Source organism: Pungitius pungitius, chromosome 11 (genome assembly GCF_949316345.1).
Source record: "Pungitius pungitius chromosome 11, fPunPun2.1, whole genome shotgun sequence".
NCBI classification, from domain to species: Eukaryota; Metazoa; Chordata; class Actinopteri; order Perciformes; family Gasterosteidae; genus Pungitius; species Pungitius pungitius.
Window position 1 is genome coordinate 20,793,836 of NC_084910.1, and position 20,820 is coordinate 20,814,655.

The 20,820-nt window shown below is 42.4% G+C and overlaps 1 protein-coding gene and 1 long non-coding RNA gene across 3 annotated transcripts in view; one reads left to right on the top strand and one right to left on the bottom strand.

Annotated features, from left to right (window-relative positions):
• The window catches only part of grik3 (glutamate ionotropic receptor kainate type subunit 3), a 63,942-nt gene extending 56,718 nt beyond the window's left edge, over positions 1-7,224 (top strand). Inside the window, exons 14-16 of the mRNA XM_037453691.2 lie at positions 2,540-2,765; positions 2,857-3,107; positions 4,196-7,224. Of these exons, the coding sequence (XP_037309588.1) occupies positions 2,540-2,765; positions 2,857-3,107; positions 4,196-4,561 (843 nt within the window). The 3' untranslated portion in view covers positions 4,562-7,224. The remainder of the gene's footprint in view (positions 1-2,539; positions 2,766-2,856; positions 3,108-4,195) is intronic.
• Positions 7,225-9,844: 2,620 nt separating this feature from the next.
• Positions 9,845-20,398, bottom strand: LOC119198018 (uncharacterized). 2 transcript variants are annotated; one of them, XR_009957044.1, is made up of 4 exons: positions 20,371-20,398; positions 19,427-19,576; positions 19,041-19,201; positions 9,845-18,143 (listed from the first exon to the last, which is right to left on the bottom strand). It is a non-coding gene; the product is annotated as an uncharacterized LOC119198018 (long non-coding RNA). The 2 variants fall into 2 exon arrangements; XR_005114471.2 differs by lacking the exon at positions 20,371-20,398 and having other exon boundaries at positions 19,427-20,290.
• Positions 20,399-20,820: the final 422 nt, after the last annotated feature.

The window sequence follows — 20,820 nt, forward strand, 5'->3', positions numbered from 1 at the left end:
ATCCAGTGAGCGGCAGTTCTGTGGGCGGAAATGCCTTGTTGATGCCAGAGGTCAGAGGAGAATGGCCAGACTGGTTCGAGCTGATAGAAGGGCAACAGTGACTCAAATAACCACCCGTTACAACCAAGGTGGGCATAAGAGCATCTCTGAACGCACAGTACGTCGAACTTTGAGGCAGATGGGCTACAGCAGCAGAAGACCACACCGGGTGCCACTCCTTTCAGCTAAGAACAGGAAACTGAGGCTACAATTTGCACAAGCTCATCGAAATTGGACAATAGAAGATTGGAAAAACGTTGCCTGGTCTGATGAGTCTCGATTTCTGCTGCGACATTCGGATGGTAGGGTCAGAATTTGGCGTCTACAACATGAAAGCATGGATCCATCCTGCCTTGTATCAACGGTTCAGGCTGGTGGTGGTGGTGTCATGGTGTGGGGAATATTTTCTTGGCACTCTTTGGGCCCCTTGGTACCAATTGAGCATCGTTGCAACGCCACAGCCTACCTGAGTATTGTTGCTGACCATGTCCATCCCTTTATGACCACAATGTACCCAACTTCTGATGGCTACTTTCAGCAGGATAATGCGCCATGTCATAAAGCTGGAATCATCTCAGACTGGTTTCTTGAACATGACAATGAGTTCGCTGTACTCAAATGGCCTCCACAATCACCAGATCTCAATCCAATAGAGCATCTTTGGGATGTGGTGGAACGGGAGATTCGCATCATGGATGTGCAGCCGACAAATCTGCGGCAACTGTGTGATGCCATCATGTCAATATGGACCAAACTCCCTGAGGAATGCTTTCAGCACCTTGTTGAATCTATGCCACGAAGAATTGAGGCAGTTCTGAAGGCAAAAGGGGGTCCAACCCGTTACTAGCATGGGGTACCTAATAAAGTGGCCGGTGAGTGTATATATAAATATTATTTAATATATATTTATATATATATAAATGCACACAAATATTAATTCCCACAGCAAATGCAGATTTTTCAGCTTCTCCTCTTTCTTACCCAGTTTGATGTCTTACCCCATAATCTTTTTTTTTCATTCCAAAGTTTCAGTGCGCCTGCAGGGCCTTTGAATTTATTTTATTATTTTGAGTTTTCCTTTAGATGCTTGTGCTTGTGCGATGCTGAATAACATATATAACAGAGTTAAAGTTTTCTGTGAGTAAGTGAAATGAAAACACAGCACATCTCAATGGAAGTCAGTCTATAAGTTTATGAAATTCAAAAGTAGGAAAAACCTAGAAATTCTTCCAGCGCATCTGCCCTAGTTTTAATGCCCCCAAATATTTCGTGGTGGGATGAGCTCACACTGCATGCCTCAGTGTTGAATCCCCCTGCTTTGATTATCTTTTTGGGTTAGGGTTGCTGTTGATACCGTGTAGATTTAAACATTACCAGTGTCTTGGAAGTGCAGCCAGCCCTATCATTTTGCATTGCATCCCATTTAATGTCCTTTAATGACGATTAGTGCAGCTGGATCCTAAATAAGTCAATTCAGTGAGGAAAATTGCACGATAAATACTTATGTGACATCATTAACTAACTGCCTTGTGTTCTCTGCTCTGAACTTTAGTTACACACCCTCCAAATATAGATCCCCCCCCCCACCCCCCAGAGCGGATAGAGAACATAGGTTCTCCGGGATGCACACATTTATTCATCAGCAAACTCAAATAGTGGCTCAACAGAAGATACGATGTACTACACAACTTGACGTAACGATGGCAACAGTTTGCTTCGCACATCCAAACCACTTCTCCCAAAAATACATTTCAACAATCCTACAAACAGTAAAAGCATCAGCGGTTCTGAATGTCATACCATACTACATAGTAACACACATTTAGTTAAATCTTACAACTGAACCAAACATTGAAGTGAATCTTTGAATTTCTTGTTGCTGGAATTTATCTTCTAATATCTGGCAACTTGAATTTGCTATACAACCTTATTGGTACTTGTTTTAATGTTCATGTTATAGTGACTGAATTTCAGACTGTGCTTCTACTGTAGTTACACATAATGGAAGCCTAGTAGCATCTCTCACACATTTGAAATGGCAGTAGACCGTATTTATCTGGGTATTTAGACATGGCATTAATGTGACCTTATTCACAAATGCATGAAATGCCACATTGCCCAACGCAGGACTAATCGTATTATTGCCACTTATGAGAATAGATGTGCACAAAGCTTCAATTTACTGTCTTTTACTCCTGAGACACTGTGATGAAATCATTTCAATTTATTTCATAACTTAAAGTCTGTGTGAACAAATATTATATGTACCACATGTCTATTCAAACACTACAGCTCCACCATTCACCTGCTGCAGAGCTACCAGTCAGACGGCGTGGTCTGCAGTATTATCACCTTTGGCTGTAATGTTTCAAAGTAATTCTGTTCAATTTCAGACTTTTTAGTAAAGGTTATGGCCATTGCATATTATTCAACCACTTTTTCCTCACTTTGGAAGAGGGCTGAAATTACCACTTTAACTGTCTCCTTCTGTCTCCTACAGAAATCTAAGGTGTCTACTTTTGAAAAGATGTGGGCCTTCATGAGCAGCAAGCCAAGCACCTCGCTGGTTAAGTCTATCGAGGACGGCATTCAGCGGGTGCTGAAGTCAGACTACGCCCTCATTATGGAGTCCACGACCATCGACTACATCACCAAGAGGAACTGCAACCTCACACAGCTGGGGGGGCTCATCGACAGCAAGGGCTACGGTATCGGCACCCCCATCGGTGAGAGACCCTGCGCTCTGCCAGCCTCACTATGACGCGATCCAACGGGCACGTCCTTCAAAGTAAAACGTGGGTATTGCGTTGCTTCCAGGCTCCCCATACAGGGACAAGATCACCATAGCAATCCTGAGCGTCTTGGAGGACGGGCGCCTGCACATGCTGAAGGAGAAGTGGTGGAGTGGGAGCAGCTGCTTGGACGAAGAGCGCCACGAGACGGGCCCCATGGGGATCCACAACCTGGGGGGCATATTCATCGTGCTGGCATCTGGTCTGGTGCTGTCGGTTTTTGTGGCGATCGCGGAGTTCGTCTACAAGCTGAGGAAGACCGCAGAACGCGAGCAGGTACATGTCCGCATGAGTCGCAGTCCGGTGGGTTGTCTCTGTATTTGATCTGGACTCTGTGGTTTGGGAAATGTAGGCTAGCATTAATTTAATTACATGATTACAGCGTTTCCTGGGAGTACCAAAGCCACAACACCGCAAATTTGACTAATTTTAACATGCATAATTGCAATAATATTGGAGTTGTTGGAAAAGCGTAAATGCTTTTAATTCAATTTTTCACTTAAGTTCATTTTATTTTGTACAGCTCCAAATCGTAAATTACAGATTAGCCTTAAATGGATTTATGGCCTGTAAATACAGCGGCACAAGAAAACCCTTGGAGGGGAAAAAACAGGTCAACGTCAGGGGAGGGGTCCCTCTCCAGGGGATGGACAGACTGCAATGGATGTGTACAAAATGAACAATGCAAAAGATGACAGAGATGATTCAAATACAGTAGTAAGCCAGGTGTACTGCAGGGACAACCAGCATCAGATAGAACCAGCATCAGATAGAACCACCAGATAGAACCTCCATTAGATAGAACCAGCATCAGATAGAATATCCCGATAGAACCTCCAGATAGAACCTCTATTAGATAGAACCTTGATTAGATAGAACTTCCATCAGATTTAACCTCCAGATAGAACCTCCATCAGATAGAACCTCCATCAGATATAACCTCCATTAGATAGAACTACCATCCACTGAAGTTTCTGTGTGGAGCGAAAGCACAAAGGCTTCCTTCCCTACATCACTAATTTGAGCGTGTAGTTGCATGCATGCACATGCACCATACTTGACTCCTGACACAGCAGCGATAATAAGCCGTTGGGGGGGGGGGGTTGTGTGGGGGTGGTGCAATTTGATCTTGTTGACAGCCATGGACGGACGCACAAACAGACACACAAACACACACCATCTCAGACACAACAGAGTGGTTACGTCCCACTGCATGTTGCGCTCTTTTAGACTGTCGACAAACTGCTGTCAGACCAATTTAAAGCTAAGGCATTTACCCCCCCTCCCCCTCGCCCCACTCCGCGCCCCGTCCCACCTCCTCGCTCGCCTCCCCGCATCTCCCCCCCCCGCCTTCTCGCCCAGAGGTCTTTGTGCAGCGCCATGGTGGACGAGATCAGACTGTCGTTCACCTGCGAGAGGCGGGTGAGGCTCAGGCCGCAGCCGGCGGTCGTCGTGAAGACGGATGCGGTGATCAACATGCACGCGTACAACCACCGGCGGCTCCCGGGAAAGGACCACATGAGCTGCAGCACTGGGATGACCCCCGTGTTCCCGTGACAATGTGCGCCCCCCAGAGCAAGAGCCTGCTGTGCAACTTGTCGGGGGCCATGCCAGAGACCAGGGACAATGGCGTCGACGGCGCCACCAGATTCGCCATCAACCACAGCGACGTGGGGACACTGACCAAACATGGACCACTCAAAATGGCGGCGTCAGCCACACAGGTATGACGGCGCTCACTGAGGGGGAGGGAGGGGGGGGGGGGGGTGTGGGGAAAAAACAGTGCACCCCAAAAAATCTGTTTTCAAGTCTGATGTTTACGTACGCGACCCCCAAAACACGACAAAACACACATTGAAAAGACTGCAAATTCTTTTGGAAAATACCGACGGAAGCTGGCAATAAAGCGACGGATTCACGGAGGACGATAAGGCCGTACTCTAAAAATGATGATTTCAAATTCTCACCCTCATGTTGTTCATTCAAACGAGCTTGTGAAAAGGCCTCCGGTGACGGTACCGCGACTCCTGAGCTGTGGACTTTCTGAAAGCAAAAGGTCGACAGCCACAGAGAAGAAATGTTCAATATTAAGTAAATCTTTGTTGGATCTTTAAAATTAACTTTATTGTTACACGCAGGCAAAATAATCGTCAATGGCCAGAACAATTTATGAAGAAGAAAATATTTGTGTCAGTTAAGTTATTGAATTCGATGTCAAAGATCTGGCCTTTTCAACATATTTAAAGTAAAGTACAATTTGGTCAAATTCTTGCTCACTCTGCTTTTTAGAAAACCCCCAATCGTTCGATGCAAATGAAGTTCGAGTTGTTTAAAAAGGGACGAATGAGAGATTGCTCTTGGTTTGACCAATGCAGCGTAATATGTATTCTAAGCTAATTGTACATTGTATGAGCTGGTTTTGCAAACCATGTCACCTTAAAGCATTGTTATCTATCATTTGGAGAAAAAAATCATGAGAAGCATATGAAAACATAACCGTGGACCAAATTCTAAAAGGAAAATGACAGAAATCTTGACTATTTGGACAAATTTCAAAATGTCGTGCTCAACTCTGCTCTTATGTGTTCATATATGTTTTTGTACACGTATATGTACAGGTTGGGTTGGAAGGCATTGCATCAGGTATTTCTGTTTATGGTTAATGAAGAATTGTAGGTCACACATAACGGGTAAGAGACTGTGACCTTCAAACTAAAAAGGCATTTAACTGTGACATCAAACTCTGAGCTGGACCTGTGTTGGCTACGGGATCTTTGAATGTCCAAAGCACTTCTGCACACATAATCCCACAGTGAATTCATTTATTTTCAGGTGTGATCTAGTGACTTTTCGGCAGGAAACTGGTGTTTTGTATCGTGTGCGTTCGTGAAAACTCAGCAACGGTTTTGGTTTGAAGGTCATCTCTTCAAAGTCAGGCGCTTTTCCTGTTTTAATTACCCGGTGGACTCGATGCGTGTGAACACGCTGAGAGATAATATGCTGAATAGATAAAAGAAAGGTGATGATTTTGTGTGGTCATGTTGACTTTAATACCTATGGAACGAGTGTTTATCTTCAGCTTCAGAAGATCCCAGAGTCCAGGAGCTGCTTTCAGCTGGGAGCCCAACGAACAGAGAACCTCTGTGAGGTTTTTGAAGTCAATAAGTCAAGGCAAATAAAAAAGAAAAAAAAGAAAAAGGATGGACGCACGATTTAAGAAGAAGAATCCAATCTGTAGAACTTAGCATTGGTTTAGTAGAGATTCACTGTAGAACTGTTGATGGATTCTCTCCTACAAAGTATAGTATGTAGATAAGATCAGCAGGAGAAGATGTATTTTGCTAAATTTATACTATTATAAATTCATTCTGTTCACAGTCAAATATGTTATAGATGCTATTTATTTCATTACGGTCTCCTTAACCCATTTCCTCACAGTCCCAGACCCTGTTTATTTATTTAATAGAAATGGATTATAATATGGTATAAGGGATTACTATCATCCAGAGGGGAAACCGTATGTAAATCTTCGTTTATGATGGCTGGTATATTTAATTGAAGTGAATATGAAATGGAAATAGAGCTTACCCAATCCTTTCGGGGGCTCTCTTGGAATCGGGAAATTAGGGTTTATCTTGTGTAACTGGACCTTTAACAGAATGGGATCTAAAGTACAGCCACAGGTGATGTGTGGTTCTACAACAATACTGTTACTCTCTATGTGTACTGTAGCTTCCCATCCAGGTGATTGACAGCCTCTTGTGTTTCACCTTTGTAAAATGTGGAATAAACTGGAATCATCATCATCCAATGCATTGGAATTGGGACAGGGTTTTCTGCTTTGGCTGATCAGTCAGTTTGGTTGCTAAATATATACATCTTTTTTAAAAGTTAATGTGAATAATAATGTTATTTTACACAGAATTGTATGAAACTTGGGAGAAAAGTAATGCATAATGTAAGCTGCATAACGTGTGTTCCATTAGTGTGTGATATGAGTTTTCTATTTTCCACCAGTCACAACAGTTTGCCTTTTTATGTATTTCTTTATTTTGAGTTGCACAGCTTCCATCATTCGGCGGAAAACCTCACAAACAATACAATAAATAAGTTGGTGCCAACCAGGGTTTTCTTTGTGGACATGCAGAATTTCTATGAATATAGTTTTTGTAAGGTTTTGTAAAAAAGAAAAGGGAAAAAATAAGATTTTGTTTTCCTAGTAACTGTCTGTGTTAAAAGTACATTAGAATAACTGACATCTCATTGGGAAATTCAACAAGATATCAAACAAAAGCTAATGAAATATTTTCTTTTTAACGCATTGTGAATAATTCAATTGTACAGTTTGCTGTATGAGTTATATGAAGTTTTAAATAAAAATATATAAACTATATCTCCTGTTGTGATACCATGCTTAAAAGGATCCTCTTTTATCTCCACATTTACATCACCTAATTCTGACCTTTGATTGGAGTCTCACAATATAGTGATCATAAGAAATAATGTGATGATGGTTTCTTATTAATAGGTGAAGACCCTTCCTTCAGTATATAATGATTGAAAAGTAGACATTAAGTGAACTCAAATCCAAGAATTTTTCATGACTTTTCCAAAATAAGGAAGACTAAAGGATCACAGCACCATGTAAGATAGACCAACATATGGTTAACAAACATCCAAAGTACAATGAATCATTTGAGCAACTAAATGTATTGAAAAATAATTGAAATAATCTGTTGATGATTGGATGGAAGAATGAATGCATTTCCTGAGATGCACACACAAAAACATCTCTTAACAAAAATAACAGATTTCTTTTTCAAATGGATCATAACCTTGGTGTCCTGTGGTAGAATAATACATGTTGTAGTACAATTAATAAACAACACAATCATTTTCTTTCTTTAGTATTTTGGATTAATTATGTTTTAGTTTGGATTAAGTCTGCAGCTGATACATGAGGCTGTTTTTTTCATGTAAAACAGACTATCGCGACACTAAAACTGCCGAGGGGAATAAACGTGTGCACTTAAATGGTGTTCACGCGTGAATGAACGTGTGCTTTTAGGTAGCCAATCAAGTGCAATAGGCAGAGATTAACCTGGCTGGCTTTAGGATGGCAGACGTGCGTGTTAAAAAAGCAGAAGAAACCCCGGGCCGTGGCGTTAAGGAGGACTGGGCACATAACGAGCAACGGGAAGGGGGCAGCGTGCCTAATGGGAAGATTTATTATCTCTCACTATCAATTAATCCCAGTAGGCCAGTAGGAGCGCATCAGGAGTATGCAAACGAGAGGGAAGGAGGCTGAGGGAGGATGAGAGGCAGCCGGCTGAAGAGAGAGATGTGAAAGGACACGACACAGCGGGGCGAAATGGAAAAAAGAAGGGGGGGGGGGGGATTATTTGATAGATATACATGGACAGTGAGGGGAGAAGAACACATGGTCAATATACATATGTCTTTATAGTTTGTGATAACATATCAGCAGGGAAAGACAATGCAGGGATGCAGAAGAAAATAAAAGGGAGAGCATATAATAAGTCAAGCAATAGTAGGTAAAGAGCCCAAGAAGCCTGTGGGAGACTTGAGGAACAAAGTACAGAAGACTGTGGAGGACTGAGGGGACATAATATAGAAGACTGTGGAAGTCTGAGGGGACATAATATAGAACACTGTGGGAGACTCAGGGGACATAATACAGAAGACTTTGAGAGACTCAGGGGACATAATACAGAAGACTGTGGAAGACTGAGGGGACATAATACAGAAGACTATGGAGGACTGAGGGGACATAATACAGAAGACTGTGGAAGTCTGAGGGGACATAATATAGAAGACTGTGGAAGTCTGAGGGGACATAATACAGAACACTGTGGGAGACTCAGGGGACATAATACAGAAGACTGTGGAAGACTGAGGGGACATAATACAGAAGACTATGGAGGACTGAGGGGACATAATACAGAAGACTGTGGAAGACTCAGGGGACATAATACAGAAGACTATGGAGGACTGAGGGGACATAATACAGAAGACTGTGGAAGTCTGAGGGGACATAATATAGAAGACTGTGGGAGACTCAGGGGACATAATACAGAAGACTATGGAGGACTGAGGGGACATAATACAGAAGACTGTGGAGGACTGAGGGGACATAATACAGAAGACTGTGGAAGACTGAGGGGACATAATACAGAAGACTGTGGAAGACTGAGGGGACATAATACAGAAGACTGTGGAAGACTGAGGGGACATAATACAGAAGACTGTGGAAGACTGAGGGGACATAATACAGAAGACTGTGGAAGTCTGAGGGGACATAATATAGAAGACTGTGGGAGACTCAGGGGACATAATACAGAAGACTATGGAGGACTGAGGGGACATAATACAGAAGACTATGGAGGACTGAGGGGACATAATACAGAAGACTGTGGAAGTCTGAGGGGACATAATATAGAAGACTGTGGGAGACTCAGGGGACATAATACAGAAGACTATGGAGGACTGAGGGGACATAATACAGAAGACTGTGGAGGACTGAGGGGACATAATACAGAAGACTGTGGAGGACTGAGGGGACATAATACAGAAGACTGTGGAAGACTCAGGGGACATAATACAGAAGACTATGGAAGACTGAGGGGACATAATACAGAAGACTATGGAGGACTGAGAGGACATAATACAGAAGACTGTGGAAGTCTGAGGGGACATAATATAGAAGACTGTGGAAGTCTGAGGGGACATAATATAGAAGACTGTGGGAGACTCAGGGGACATAATACAGAAGACTATGGAGGACTGAGGGGACATAATACAGAAGACTGTGGAGGACTGAGGGGACATAATACAGAAGACTGTGGAGGACTGAGGGGACATAATACAGAAGACTGTGGAAGACTCAGGGGACATAATACAGAAGACTATGGAGGACTGAGGGGACATAATACAGAAGACTGTGGAGGACTGAGGGGACATAATACAGAAGACTATGGAGGACTGAGAGGACATAATACAGAAGACTGTGGAAGTCTGAGGGGACATAATATAGAAGACTGTGGGAGACTCAGGGGACATAATACAGAAGACTATGGAGGACTGAGGGGACATAATACAGAAGACTGTGGAGGACTGAGGGGACATAATACAGAAGACTGTGGAGGACTGAGGGGACATAATACAGAAGACTGTGGAAGACTCAGGGGACATAATACAGAAGACTATGGAAGACTGAGGGGACATAATACAGAAGACTATGGAGGACTGAGAGGACATAATACAGAAGACTGTGGAAGTCTGAGGGGACATAATATAGAAGACTTTGAGAGACTCAGGGGACATAATACAGAAGACTTTGAGAGACGGATAACACACAACGAGCTGCTTTGTGCGCATGCTTTAGCTCTTTGTTTAACGTAATGCAATAATGTAGATAATGTCTAGAAGTAGTTCAACAAATTTAAGCTGTTTTAAGAAAGGAGCCGTTTTGAAAATGAACTAAGCAGTTACTGACTGGTTTTCTAATGAAAATGATTATTCTATTCAAAAGGAGATGCATTTGGTGGTGCTCCATTATGTCCAAGTGGGAAAAAGTAAATTTTCTTTTTCTATGATGGAAATGTTTGATGTAATGAATGACATCGGTCTGTACCCTCTTGGATGAATACACTTATTGTGAGTCGCTTTGGATAAAAGCGTCAGCTAAATGAAAAATGTACGTTTAAATCAAATGATATGAATGACATAAGGACCTTGCGGTACCTTTACAGTTCTGAACATAATTTCCTCAGATTTATCCTCAATATATTTCACAGTACTTCACCCTGTACAATAGGAGCTGGGCTACTCTGAGGGAAAAAAACAACCTAAAGCCGACCTCCTTGGTCTCGGCCATAATGGAGACGGCTTCGGTCTGTTGCTCGTGGACCCTCGTGGTCGGTTTCTCTCGCTCTGGCGGCGGATGTCCAGAGCAGTTCTCCTTTTCCATGACCTTCACAGGCCCTCAGTGGGCGATGTTCAGCCCGACGTGTCTTAGCTCAATGTGCTGAGCATCATCGGCCCATTTGGGGGTGAATGGATGCCCGACCCGTGCCATGCCCCTCTCAGTGGTCCCACTGGGTGCGAAACCCATCCTGGCCGAAGCTGCGTCAGAGCATTGCCTCGATAGCAGAGCCAGCGTGGACTGAATCTTATCACAGGCAATGTCATCACCCCAGAAAACTGATTTCCCTCCAGGAAGTGCATCATCTGTGGCTGTAAAGGATGCAGCTGAATAAAAATATCACCTTGCAATGGAAGACCAGGGAGGTATCACAAAGTTTTAATCCTTGACATTTCAACGGTCATTCAGCACGTTTTCCTTCTCTAAACCCTAGATTTCGTTGTTAGTAAAAGAGTGATTTGTAAAAGAATTAAGTCTCACAGGCGCAGTGACAATGCAATACATATTAAATCATTTACATTCTTTATTTACCAAATCAGTTTGTGGCATTGCACTGTTTGTGTCGACTCTGATACATGTTCCCTTTCATACGTGGGCCACGGGCCTAATGAGCCTGATTAGAATACTACCAAAAGGTCCATTGCACTGTCCATCGCAATAAAGGTGAAAACGATAAACAATTAATGAGTGTGTAATTACAGCAAAACCATGATGCTGTAATGAAGTAGTAGCACACGGGGAATGCTCATGCATATTCTACCTTCCGTAATGAGCTTGGCATGGGGCTGCATGCGTCGTGTTTGTACAGACGGCATATGGCACACTGTCTGAGTGAGAGGAAAACATTGTTTATTCCAGACCCTTTCTGCTTTATTGCACATCCCTGTCACCACCGGTGTTAGAGCTCGATCCGCACACCATCAGGTTGAACTACACATTTGACTTTAGGTGAAACAGCCCGATGGAGACGCTGCCCGTGAAATGCCTTAGTGACTTGCTCTTTCAGTTCTCTGTCTCTGACCCTGGTAATGACTGCAATGGAGGCTCTTCGTGAATATAAAATATAGAACTGTGAAAAGCAATTTTCCCCACTGTACATAAAGAAAACATTTAATGCGGAGTAGTGTTTGTCGAGAAGCAGTTTGACATTGCGTTGTGCACTCGGGGAGCCGAACCCCCCCCGCTCGCTCCTCTCCAGCGTGTCACATGTCAATGAGGCCGAAGCAAACCGTCTGAGCTCATACTCACTGAAGAAAAACTCTAATTAGAATGCACATGCAATGATTACATGTTTGAATACACAATGGTTTGTGCCAGTAACTGAGTCAAAATGCATGCAGTCGGGTTGCATTACTGAGGGCAAAAAAACACCTGGTTGGAAGGAGGGGTCAGGAAGCGACGCAAGCCTTAAAAACCCGGCACAACGGAAATGTGCAAAAGACTCATCTCATTAACACACAGATCAATGAACACCACCGTGGCCAGGTTCAATTAGAAACCTTTGCTAAGGCAGTGGGGGGGGACTGCATCTAACATGAGTTTCTACTGCAACATACTGATAAGCCAAAGCGTTGGTGCTGTGCTGATTGTTTTCATCACCCCCCCATTAGATGCAAACTATAATATCGTTGTTCTCTTCTTGTGAAATCACCTTTGAAATGGACGTCTCGAGTGATTTCCACAGATTGTGTGTCTCCACATTCAGTTATTCTACGTTGTTCTATGCAGCAAGAAGACTAAATGCATTAGCAAGGCTTCACAAAGCATCGTTTGGAAGACATGGAGGAAAAGGCTTTTGTGAAAAAGTCACAGAATTGCAAAAAAAAAATTCCCTTGGAAAACTGATTGCATTTTGTTGAGTCCAAGGAAAGAATCATTTCTCATTGTCTCATCGCCAGAGACAGGTGGACCTACCAAACCCTGCTGGCTTCTACCTGAGCAGGTACTGTGTGTTTTCCAAAGGAAGCGTCGACTGTTTTTTTCTACCAGAATTCATTTGGCGAAGTAGTAGATGATTTGTTATTCTCTGTCAAACACAATTTTACATTTTTCACCCTTAAGCCTGCGTTGTTGCCAATACATCCAGCATGTAAAACACTCAAGTAAAAAAAAAACATTAAGATGGTACAAAAGCAATGTTCACTATAGTTTGACATTCTCAGAATTAGCTAACAGCACCTACTCGGCGTGAGCACAATAACGACTTCATCACGTGGACACGCTTTCGCTTAAAGAGCCTCAGGGTTAATTTACCGTTGCAATAGCAGGGAGGAAGTAATTATACCAGAAGCTAAATGTAAGTATGTCTCATGCAACTTTCTTTCTCCTTGGGAAGAAATGAAAAATCCTTAGTGATGGAAGTCAGGGAGTCTCTCTTCTCTTGGTTCTATAGGACAATATATTGCCCCGACCACGGGGGGAAAAGTGCCGGAGGATGTCTGGCTGGGGGGGAAAAGTTTATGGGCTGTGAAGGCCAATTTGAGCGGCCTGCAGAGTCCAAAACCGCCATGTCACGTTCTTCCCTCTATCACTAGCAGAGGAACAAGCCCAGAGCTACAATCATAAAGGAAAACAAAACTGCTGTCCGAGATGATTTGACATTTGCAGTGGTAGCGGCATGGATTCGTGCTCCGTGCGTTGCTCATTAATATTAAAGAAGGAAGTGACAGTTGGAGGGACTTGGCATTCACTCTTGGCACCTCAAGCAGGATTGCAAGTGATGGCTGGGTGCTTTGTTTAAGCCAATAGTTGGTGGTTAAGTGAAAGAACAGCTGCTTTGGGCCTCTAAGACCAAGGCAGAAAACCTCAAGCATTAACAGCATTTTATTGAAATCAGGTTTTCTTTAGTTTTTATATACAATTAAATTCAAATGTAAATTGTTTAATGTTGTTAAATCACTTAAGATGTATCTTCTAAGTGTTTTGGATGTAGTGTTCAGACATATATCTTGGCATTCAGAGCGTAAACACCACTTTATGCCTATACTATTAATATGCCGTTACAAACCAAGCCGCACGCCATAAAGTGCCACAAAGTGTATGATTAAAACGTGCCTTGCTTTTAGTATTCATGGCAGATGACTTTCGTTGTGCTACACTGGTTTTAATTCCCACACAGAGCAACAAAAATGTTAATGTGTAGCCACTGAAAATAACAATTCATGTCCCCCATTGTGTTTCCTTTCGGCGGGTCTGTGATGCATGCGTTTGCACGGGTAAGGCCAAGTGTAAAGTCATATTTAATTAAGCAGCATTATTGCTCAGTGAGGCTTTGTTAGTGCAAGCTAGTCTCCCTGATATAAAAGACTAAGAAACAGCACCTGTAGAATAACTAATATTAAAAACTAATGAAATCACGATGAATATGGGTCCTCCTCCAACCACTCGAGTCACACTTTGCAGTGAAAAGCCTGGAGCTTTTTCCAGAGAAGGCTCGGTAAAACGCGGAGATGCTGCCCGGGCACAAGGCGCCGGGCGGGGAGGGGCTTCGTTGGCGGTTTGTGGCTTTGCATATCGGCAAGTCCTTTCAAAGTCGGGGCCGTCGTGCCGCGGGCGGCATTCTAATGAGGTCATCAATAACCTGCAACAGCTGCTCGTGGAGAGAGACCTCATCTGTTTAGCTCTCGCCACCAGTGACTCTGCTGTAAGTGAACAAACCGCTCGGGGAATAATGAGAGGTATTCTATGGAACACACAGCACCGCCACCGCACACCATTAATTGGTGGAACTGCAGTGCATTTAAAAAATGTTACGGCAGTGACAGTGAACGAGAACGTCGCATTTAAGTCACGTGTCCATTGTGATACTTTGGTAGGAATCAAAACGGTAAAGTCGCCCGCTACAAAGAATGTGGCTCCTCTTTTATCATTTATAATCGAAACATCACAATTCAGTCTTATTTGCTCTTAATTCGTTTTTTAAAATTCTTTTCAGGCCCAGAGCCATGCACATATTCACAAACTTGGCCAAAGTAAACATTACACTATTATTTTTTTAAAGTAAATTTGCAGCATCCAAGGTACTGTGCATTATGTTGAACACTAAAATAAACCAATGCCAAAGGGTAATTTTCCAATTGTGGTCCCAAAGCCAACTGTTTAAAAAGCTTGCAGGTTCATGAGAGACGGACGCAGACCGCAGGAAGGAAAGAAACGAAGGCCGACCACAACCTTTGCAATAAATCAGACGAGCTCGCCAGTATAGAAGAACTAGTCGGTTTACTGGCATCATAATAATTATTCATTTATGTTTTCCACCAAACAGGATCATCTTCATCAAGTTAATGATCATTAGTGTGAATTGGCCAATAAATCTAAATCTGCTTTGCTCTCCACTCATTTACGGCCTCTGTAGATGCAAACTTGGTAAAAAAATATTAGGCGACCACTTTTTATTGGTTTTATTCTTAGTTTGTCCTAATGTTGGAGATAAAGACACATAACTCCCTAATTAGAAAGAATACATGATTCGCACATGCATAACAGGACGAGCTTAATGTAAAATAAGAATACGATTCATTTTGTGGTGGGGGGGTGTTTGTTTGCTTGGAGAATAAACGTTGCATCAAAGTCAGTCTGATTCCAATGCGTTTTCCAAAGATACGGCTATTGTCTGTATTCATTATCTTCATACTACACATGCACATGAATTTACCTTACAGCTATCGCAAAGCTTTTAACTACACACAGCCGCTCTGATCACGTTACTACGAAGGGAATTCTCTTGGAGAAAGAGTCACCCTTTGATGGAGAAGTCAGCGTACGCCATGATGTCGGCGTCGGTGCTAAGCCCCCTCGTTCCTCTGTAGTTGTGCCATGATGGCTCACACGCGGAGGCAAGTAGGGAGGTGGTGAAAGGATTAGGAATAGGGTGCACCGAGGGTGGCGGCACAGGTTCAGCAGATGCCTCAGAACCAGAGATCAGGTGTGGAGACCCCTGCTGATTATAAGAAAAGCATCAGCCCACAACAGCCTGGCCACAATATTCATATTAATGCAAAGGAGAAATGAATGCATGCCGTCGTCTCCTCAAGTACATTCATGCAACACATAAATCTGCTGCTGGTGCTGCTGTGTTAACAATATCAATTATTCAGAGCATTTAAACTCTCCTTTACTCCATAATCTCACTATTATCACGAGGGTTGTCTTGCATTAATGTCGCCTCATTGGTCAATAAATCATCTGAATTATACCCTTATTTACCTAATCAAATTTAGTTAGACATGCCAGTCTTTTTCAAAATGATGTATTGCTCTTATTGATGGACTGATTTCTGAGCACTGCTTGTTTTCCTCTTAATTGTTCTCATCTATTCATTTCCTTGTCACAGATGTCTCCTTCATTTTACTTTACACATTCATTTGTGTGTCAATTACATTTACAGTGAACAATTATTTCCTGCAAGGCTCGGGATGCAGATCACCTTTTCATTAAGTTGCCAGCGATCCCTGTTTCGCTGATGAAATCTGACAAAGCCCATTTAGCAGCAGCCCAATGTGCCTTATATGATTAGGGAATAAGATGCAGGCAATGCCGCAGTGTTTCTAAAATACACGTGCACACAGGAGGGAGAATAGCGTGCACGAGATGAGACACGGGACACGTTTTGGCAGAACGTGCAGCGTGACCTCTGCTTGTCCTCTGCGTAACTTCCACAATAGTTAACATCATAATGCAGCTATTTATGGCACCTGTTCAATAAGGCAATATCTCAGGATCGATTGCGTGCAGCTCACTCTCCCCTTTGGCATTCTCTTCCAACACACGTTGGATTTGAGAACTCAAGCATTATGGATTTTTTCTATAGGCAAAAATAGTCTGTACAGAGGCAACATTGAATATTGGTCGTGTCCAAACACTTTTTAAGGATCACTATTTCAATGCTTTTGTCTGTTCTGTGTGGAACATTGTAACTTTACTGTATATACATTAGTATCTGCAGCACACCTTTTTCAGTGATACATTTCGGCAAACTAGCAAAAAGAAAATTACCATGAATATATATATTTTTTTTTCTCTGATGCTATATCAATTTCCAAGAAAATGAAGGGGCTCTGCTTGTCGCATCACAACTTCTGCAAAGAGCGTCACTTCTCCAACTGCAAGATAACCTTATATGGTCTATATCTTGATGAGTGCATGAGGGAAAATGTGTGCATGGGCAGATGATGCTGATAGAACACTGTGAGATTGTTCCCAAGACACAAATGAAAATGCAACAAATGTTGAAAAGGTGACGGTAAGGCGGCGTTTGGAAAGGTCTGGTGGGAGGGAAGTAAATAAGATTTTGGGGGGAAATGGAAAGAGCGGGACCGTAACATTCTAATGGCAGATTGGGATCTATTTTCCCAGAGTCGGGGTGGCGGGGTGGAGGGGGGTGACAGAGACTAATGGCTTCCTGTGCCCGGTGTGATCAAGAGGCTGTACTAAACCTGAGATAATCGGCTGATTTCTGCCCGCAGCCGCTTGACGTTAGCTGATCGCTATCAGCGAGGAGCCGACCGCCTCTCTGCAGCGCTCGGCTCGCCCCCCAAATGTCCCGTGTGGTTTTGTCTGAAGAAGCACACCCCTCTTCTCTGAAATCTAATATTGCAATAATACGGTGGTGGTTTTGTTGAAACGTGCGTCTCTTATTGAGCACAATGGAATGCAATTCCCCCTTTTATGTGTTGTGATGTGTAGTGCGAGAGGAGGAAACATTCTATTTTTGTAATGCTATTGAACAGTGAGAACTGGAGACACCAGTTGGTGAGCTGGCAAAGCAAAACTTTAGGTTTCAAGGCCGTGGTGCAGTAAACATGGCTGATGTTCTTATGCGTGGTCCTTGGGCTTCACGGCGCCGTTGCACATTTTGAATTTAATCCTAATCAATGTTCCGTGCTCTAATGAGAACACTGGTTTTTACACGCTTGTTGACCTGCCAGATCGGGATGCCTTGAATGTGATCAGAGGCTTATTAGCCGTGGGAAGGTAAGCACTAGCCTCCAGCACCATAACAGCAACTCCAATCGAACACAACAAACTGCATTTCATCTTCCAAAACGGAGGATTCTTTGATCAGTTGGCATATGAATTTTGCGAAAAAGCCATAAAATCCATGAGTGGGACTCCAGCACCTGTGGAATTATGACTCTCGTCAATTCATTCCATACTGTCATTACTACTTAACTGGTCCAGCGGGACTGCTTTGCTGCAGAATAACAAGTCCCTGCATCGCAACAACCAGATGTCCAGGCTTTCCCCGGGGAAGACGCCAGCGGCTGTCCAGATCCTGCTTCTGTGTTGTCAGTTTCAGGCAGAGGGAGCCGGGCAGCAATGTGTTGGACCGTCAGCGCAGATCAGAATGAGCTTCTTGGCCATCAAATCTGTAGAGAAATCCAAAAGTACAGTGTGAAGTCTCTGCTGGTAATCCTGTGTGTGGTCCTGGAGAAAATTGTGTGCGAGTTGTGGCATCTCGGCCTGGGCTGCTTGGTTGAAGTACATTAAAATCAGATTCATCATGACATCAAAAGTTATGTTTTGATTAAACTGTCGTGCCGCGGTGCTATGAGATGTCCAATCGTAACACATTATATTACATTATATATCATTATAGATGAATGTAATGTAATAAAACTTATCATCAGATCATATAGTGTGTGTGTGTACGAGCATCTAACAATCAGACAACACGCTGCTTCTTTATAGTACTGTGCTATGTGGCAAGCTTTTAATATTAATAACGCTGTGACACAAACAATATGACTGGAAATGAATTACATAAATGAGTGGGATTGCTCGCTTGTTTGTTTTCCTTCTTGTTCATCATTTCATTAAACGACACAGTCCAATTAATTGTATGCATTGCACTGTGATTAAATTAAAAATTAAGGCGGATGCTCAACCACATTTTGTGGCATTAAAAATCACCCAGATCACAGGAATTCTAATTCAGTCGAATTATAAGTCTAAAGGCTGAGAGCGAGGATGCTTTCCGCTGCAAAGATGTCTTTGTCAACTCCATTACTTGCTAAAATAAATTTGATTAAATAGTATTAGAAAAATAACCTTGAAGTATTACTTCAAAAAATATTGTTGACAACAATTCAAGTTTTTTATTTAATAATACGGCTTGAGGTTTATTTGTTGAATGATCACCCCAAAAAAGTGTCTAAGCAGGTAATATGAAAAGTTAAAATACTCGTGAGATCTCAGGAATGAATTCAATCCAAAAAAATATAGGGAAAAATATAAGGAAGGAATATTGTCCTCAGATGTCCTACCACCCCTTCGTCCACAACCGATGTCCAGTGGAATGGACTCCAGATGAACCGTGACTTGGAGGTTGTCTCGTTTAAGGAAGATGGATGAAAGGGATGACGATGTGGTGGCTGTTGGGGGGCAGAACGGTGGATGGACGGCACTTCCGCTTCCGGTGATGAAACTATGCAAACCCCCCCCCCTCCCCCCCCCAAGAAACAGTTAATTACCAATCCAACTAGGCCTGCAACTTGCATGGCTTAATGTCATACACAATATAACAAGTAATAGACCTGTTTCACAAGGTATTTGTTACTGTAAATACGCAATCGTTTTGGTGATCTTCTTCCGGTCTGGTCAGGGCAACGGTAAACAAATGGCGCAAGCAAAGAGAATAAAGTTATTGTACCGGACTGTTCTTGTTATTCCCGAAAAAAGCAGCCAAATCTGTCGTTTCATTCCTTTCCTGTTGATCGGTCCACTGACGCCGGACACCGGGCGCCCCGGACGTGGGTCTGACTTATGTCTCCTTGCCCTTTTCCTTGGAACGTTTTCACCGCTAAAACGAAAAACGGAGCCTGTGTTTGAGCGGTGCCAGAAACGGAAGCTGTTGACGTCAGCATTCGGCTTTAACATTATTGTCATACAGAACAAATTGATACCACAATGCACAATTAAAAGCAGATTATATTTTTTATTAAGGTGTTCTATATCCTCTATACCCCACATACATTATGTCTAAGTGGACACGCTAATGATTTGTCATTCTACGTTAGCTAACAGTTCAGTAAATAACAGTTAGCCTGATCGCTCTCGCTCAAGTAAACTTGATACTGTGTGTACCATTTATTTATTTTGTTCTTTTTTTGAGACTGCAACAGTCTTGCAACGTCAGAAAGAAAGTGAAATTGTTCGTAAATCTGTGAGCGAAGTTGTGGCGACTCCATTATCTCCTGATGTGTTGACGCTTGACAGGAAGTCCACTTCCACATTGATTACGCGTTTCCGGTTTTGTGAAAAAGTCTATTAAGCAACTCTGGGCATTAATTTATAATGTCTACATATTCATAAATTTACTTTTGGACCCCTTTCAGATTCTCTTCCTGAATGGTTCTAATGCAATAGACAACTTTACAAAATACAAAATATCGTAAAGCATTCTTGCTAACACAGCTAGCATGCAACGGTAAACGCATTGAACTTCACTCAAAAGGATATCAAATGTTCAAAGGTCTTATCTTCCTTCACGAAAATACAGCTGCTCAATGGCTCATACTCCAACATTTAATTTAAAGTTTTGACTTTTATTAACGTTAATAAACGTCACATCTTCTCAGCTCACTCGTACTTTACCGATAAACAGTCGACGGGGAAAACAAAGATCGTCTATGAAGAGACAGATGATCACTTAAATAAATCTCCGCGCATGGAATAACAAAGATTGAATATAAAGGAAAGATTAACTCCTTTTCTGTTAGGGAAAATGTGACAACTTATTTAATTCACGTATGAACAGTATCATATTTTCAAACCCTGGTTACACAACAACCTTCTATTAATTTAAAAATACCCTGGCATGCATCAAGTATGAATAGATGGACATTTTTATTAGAACTTTAATGCGTGATATTCATATTGAGGATGATTGTTTATTCAGACAACTTGTCCGTCTACTTCCCAAAGTAGCTAAAAGGACACCACTTTCAAGCAGCACAATCTTCACTCTATTTACATATTATATAATATATGTTGTATAAATATATATTTACACATATACTCCCTTTTTTTCTCCATCCTCCACGA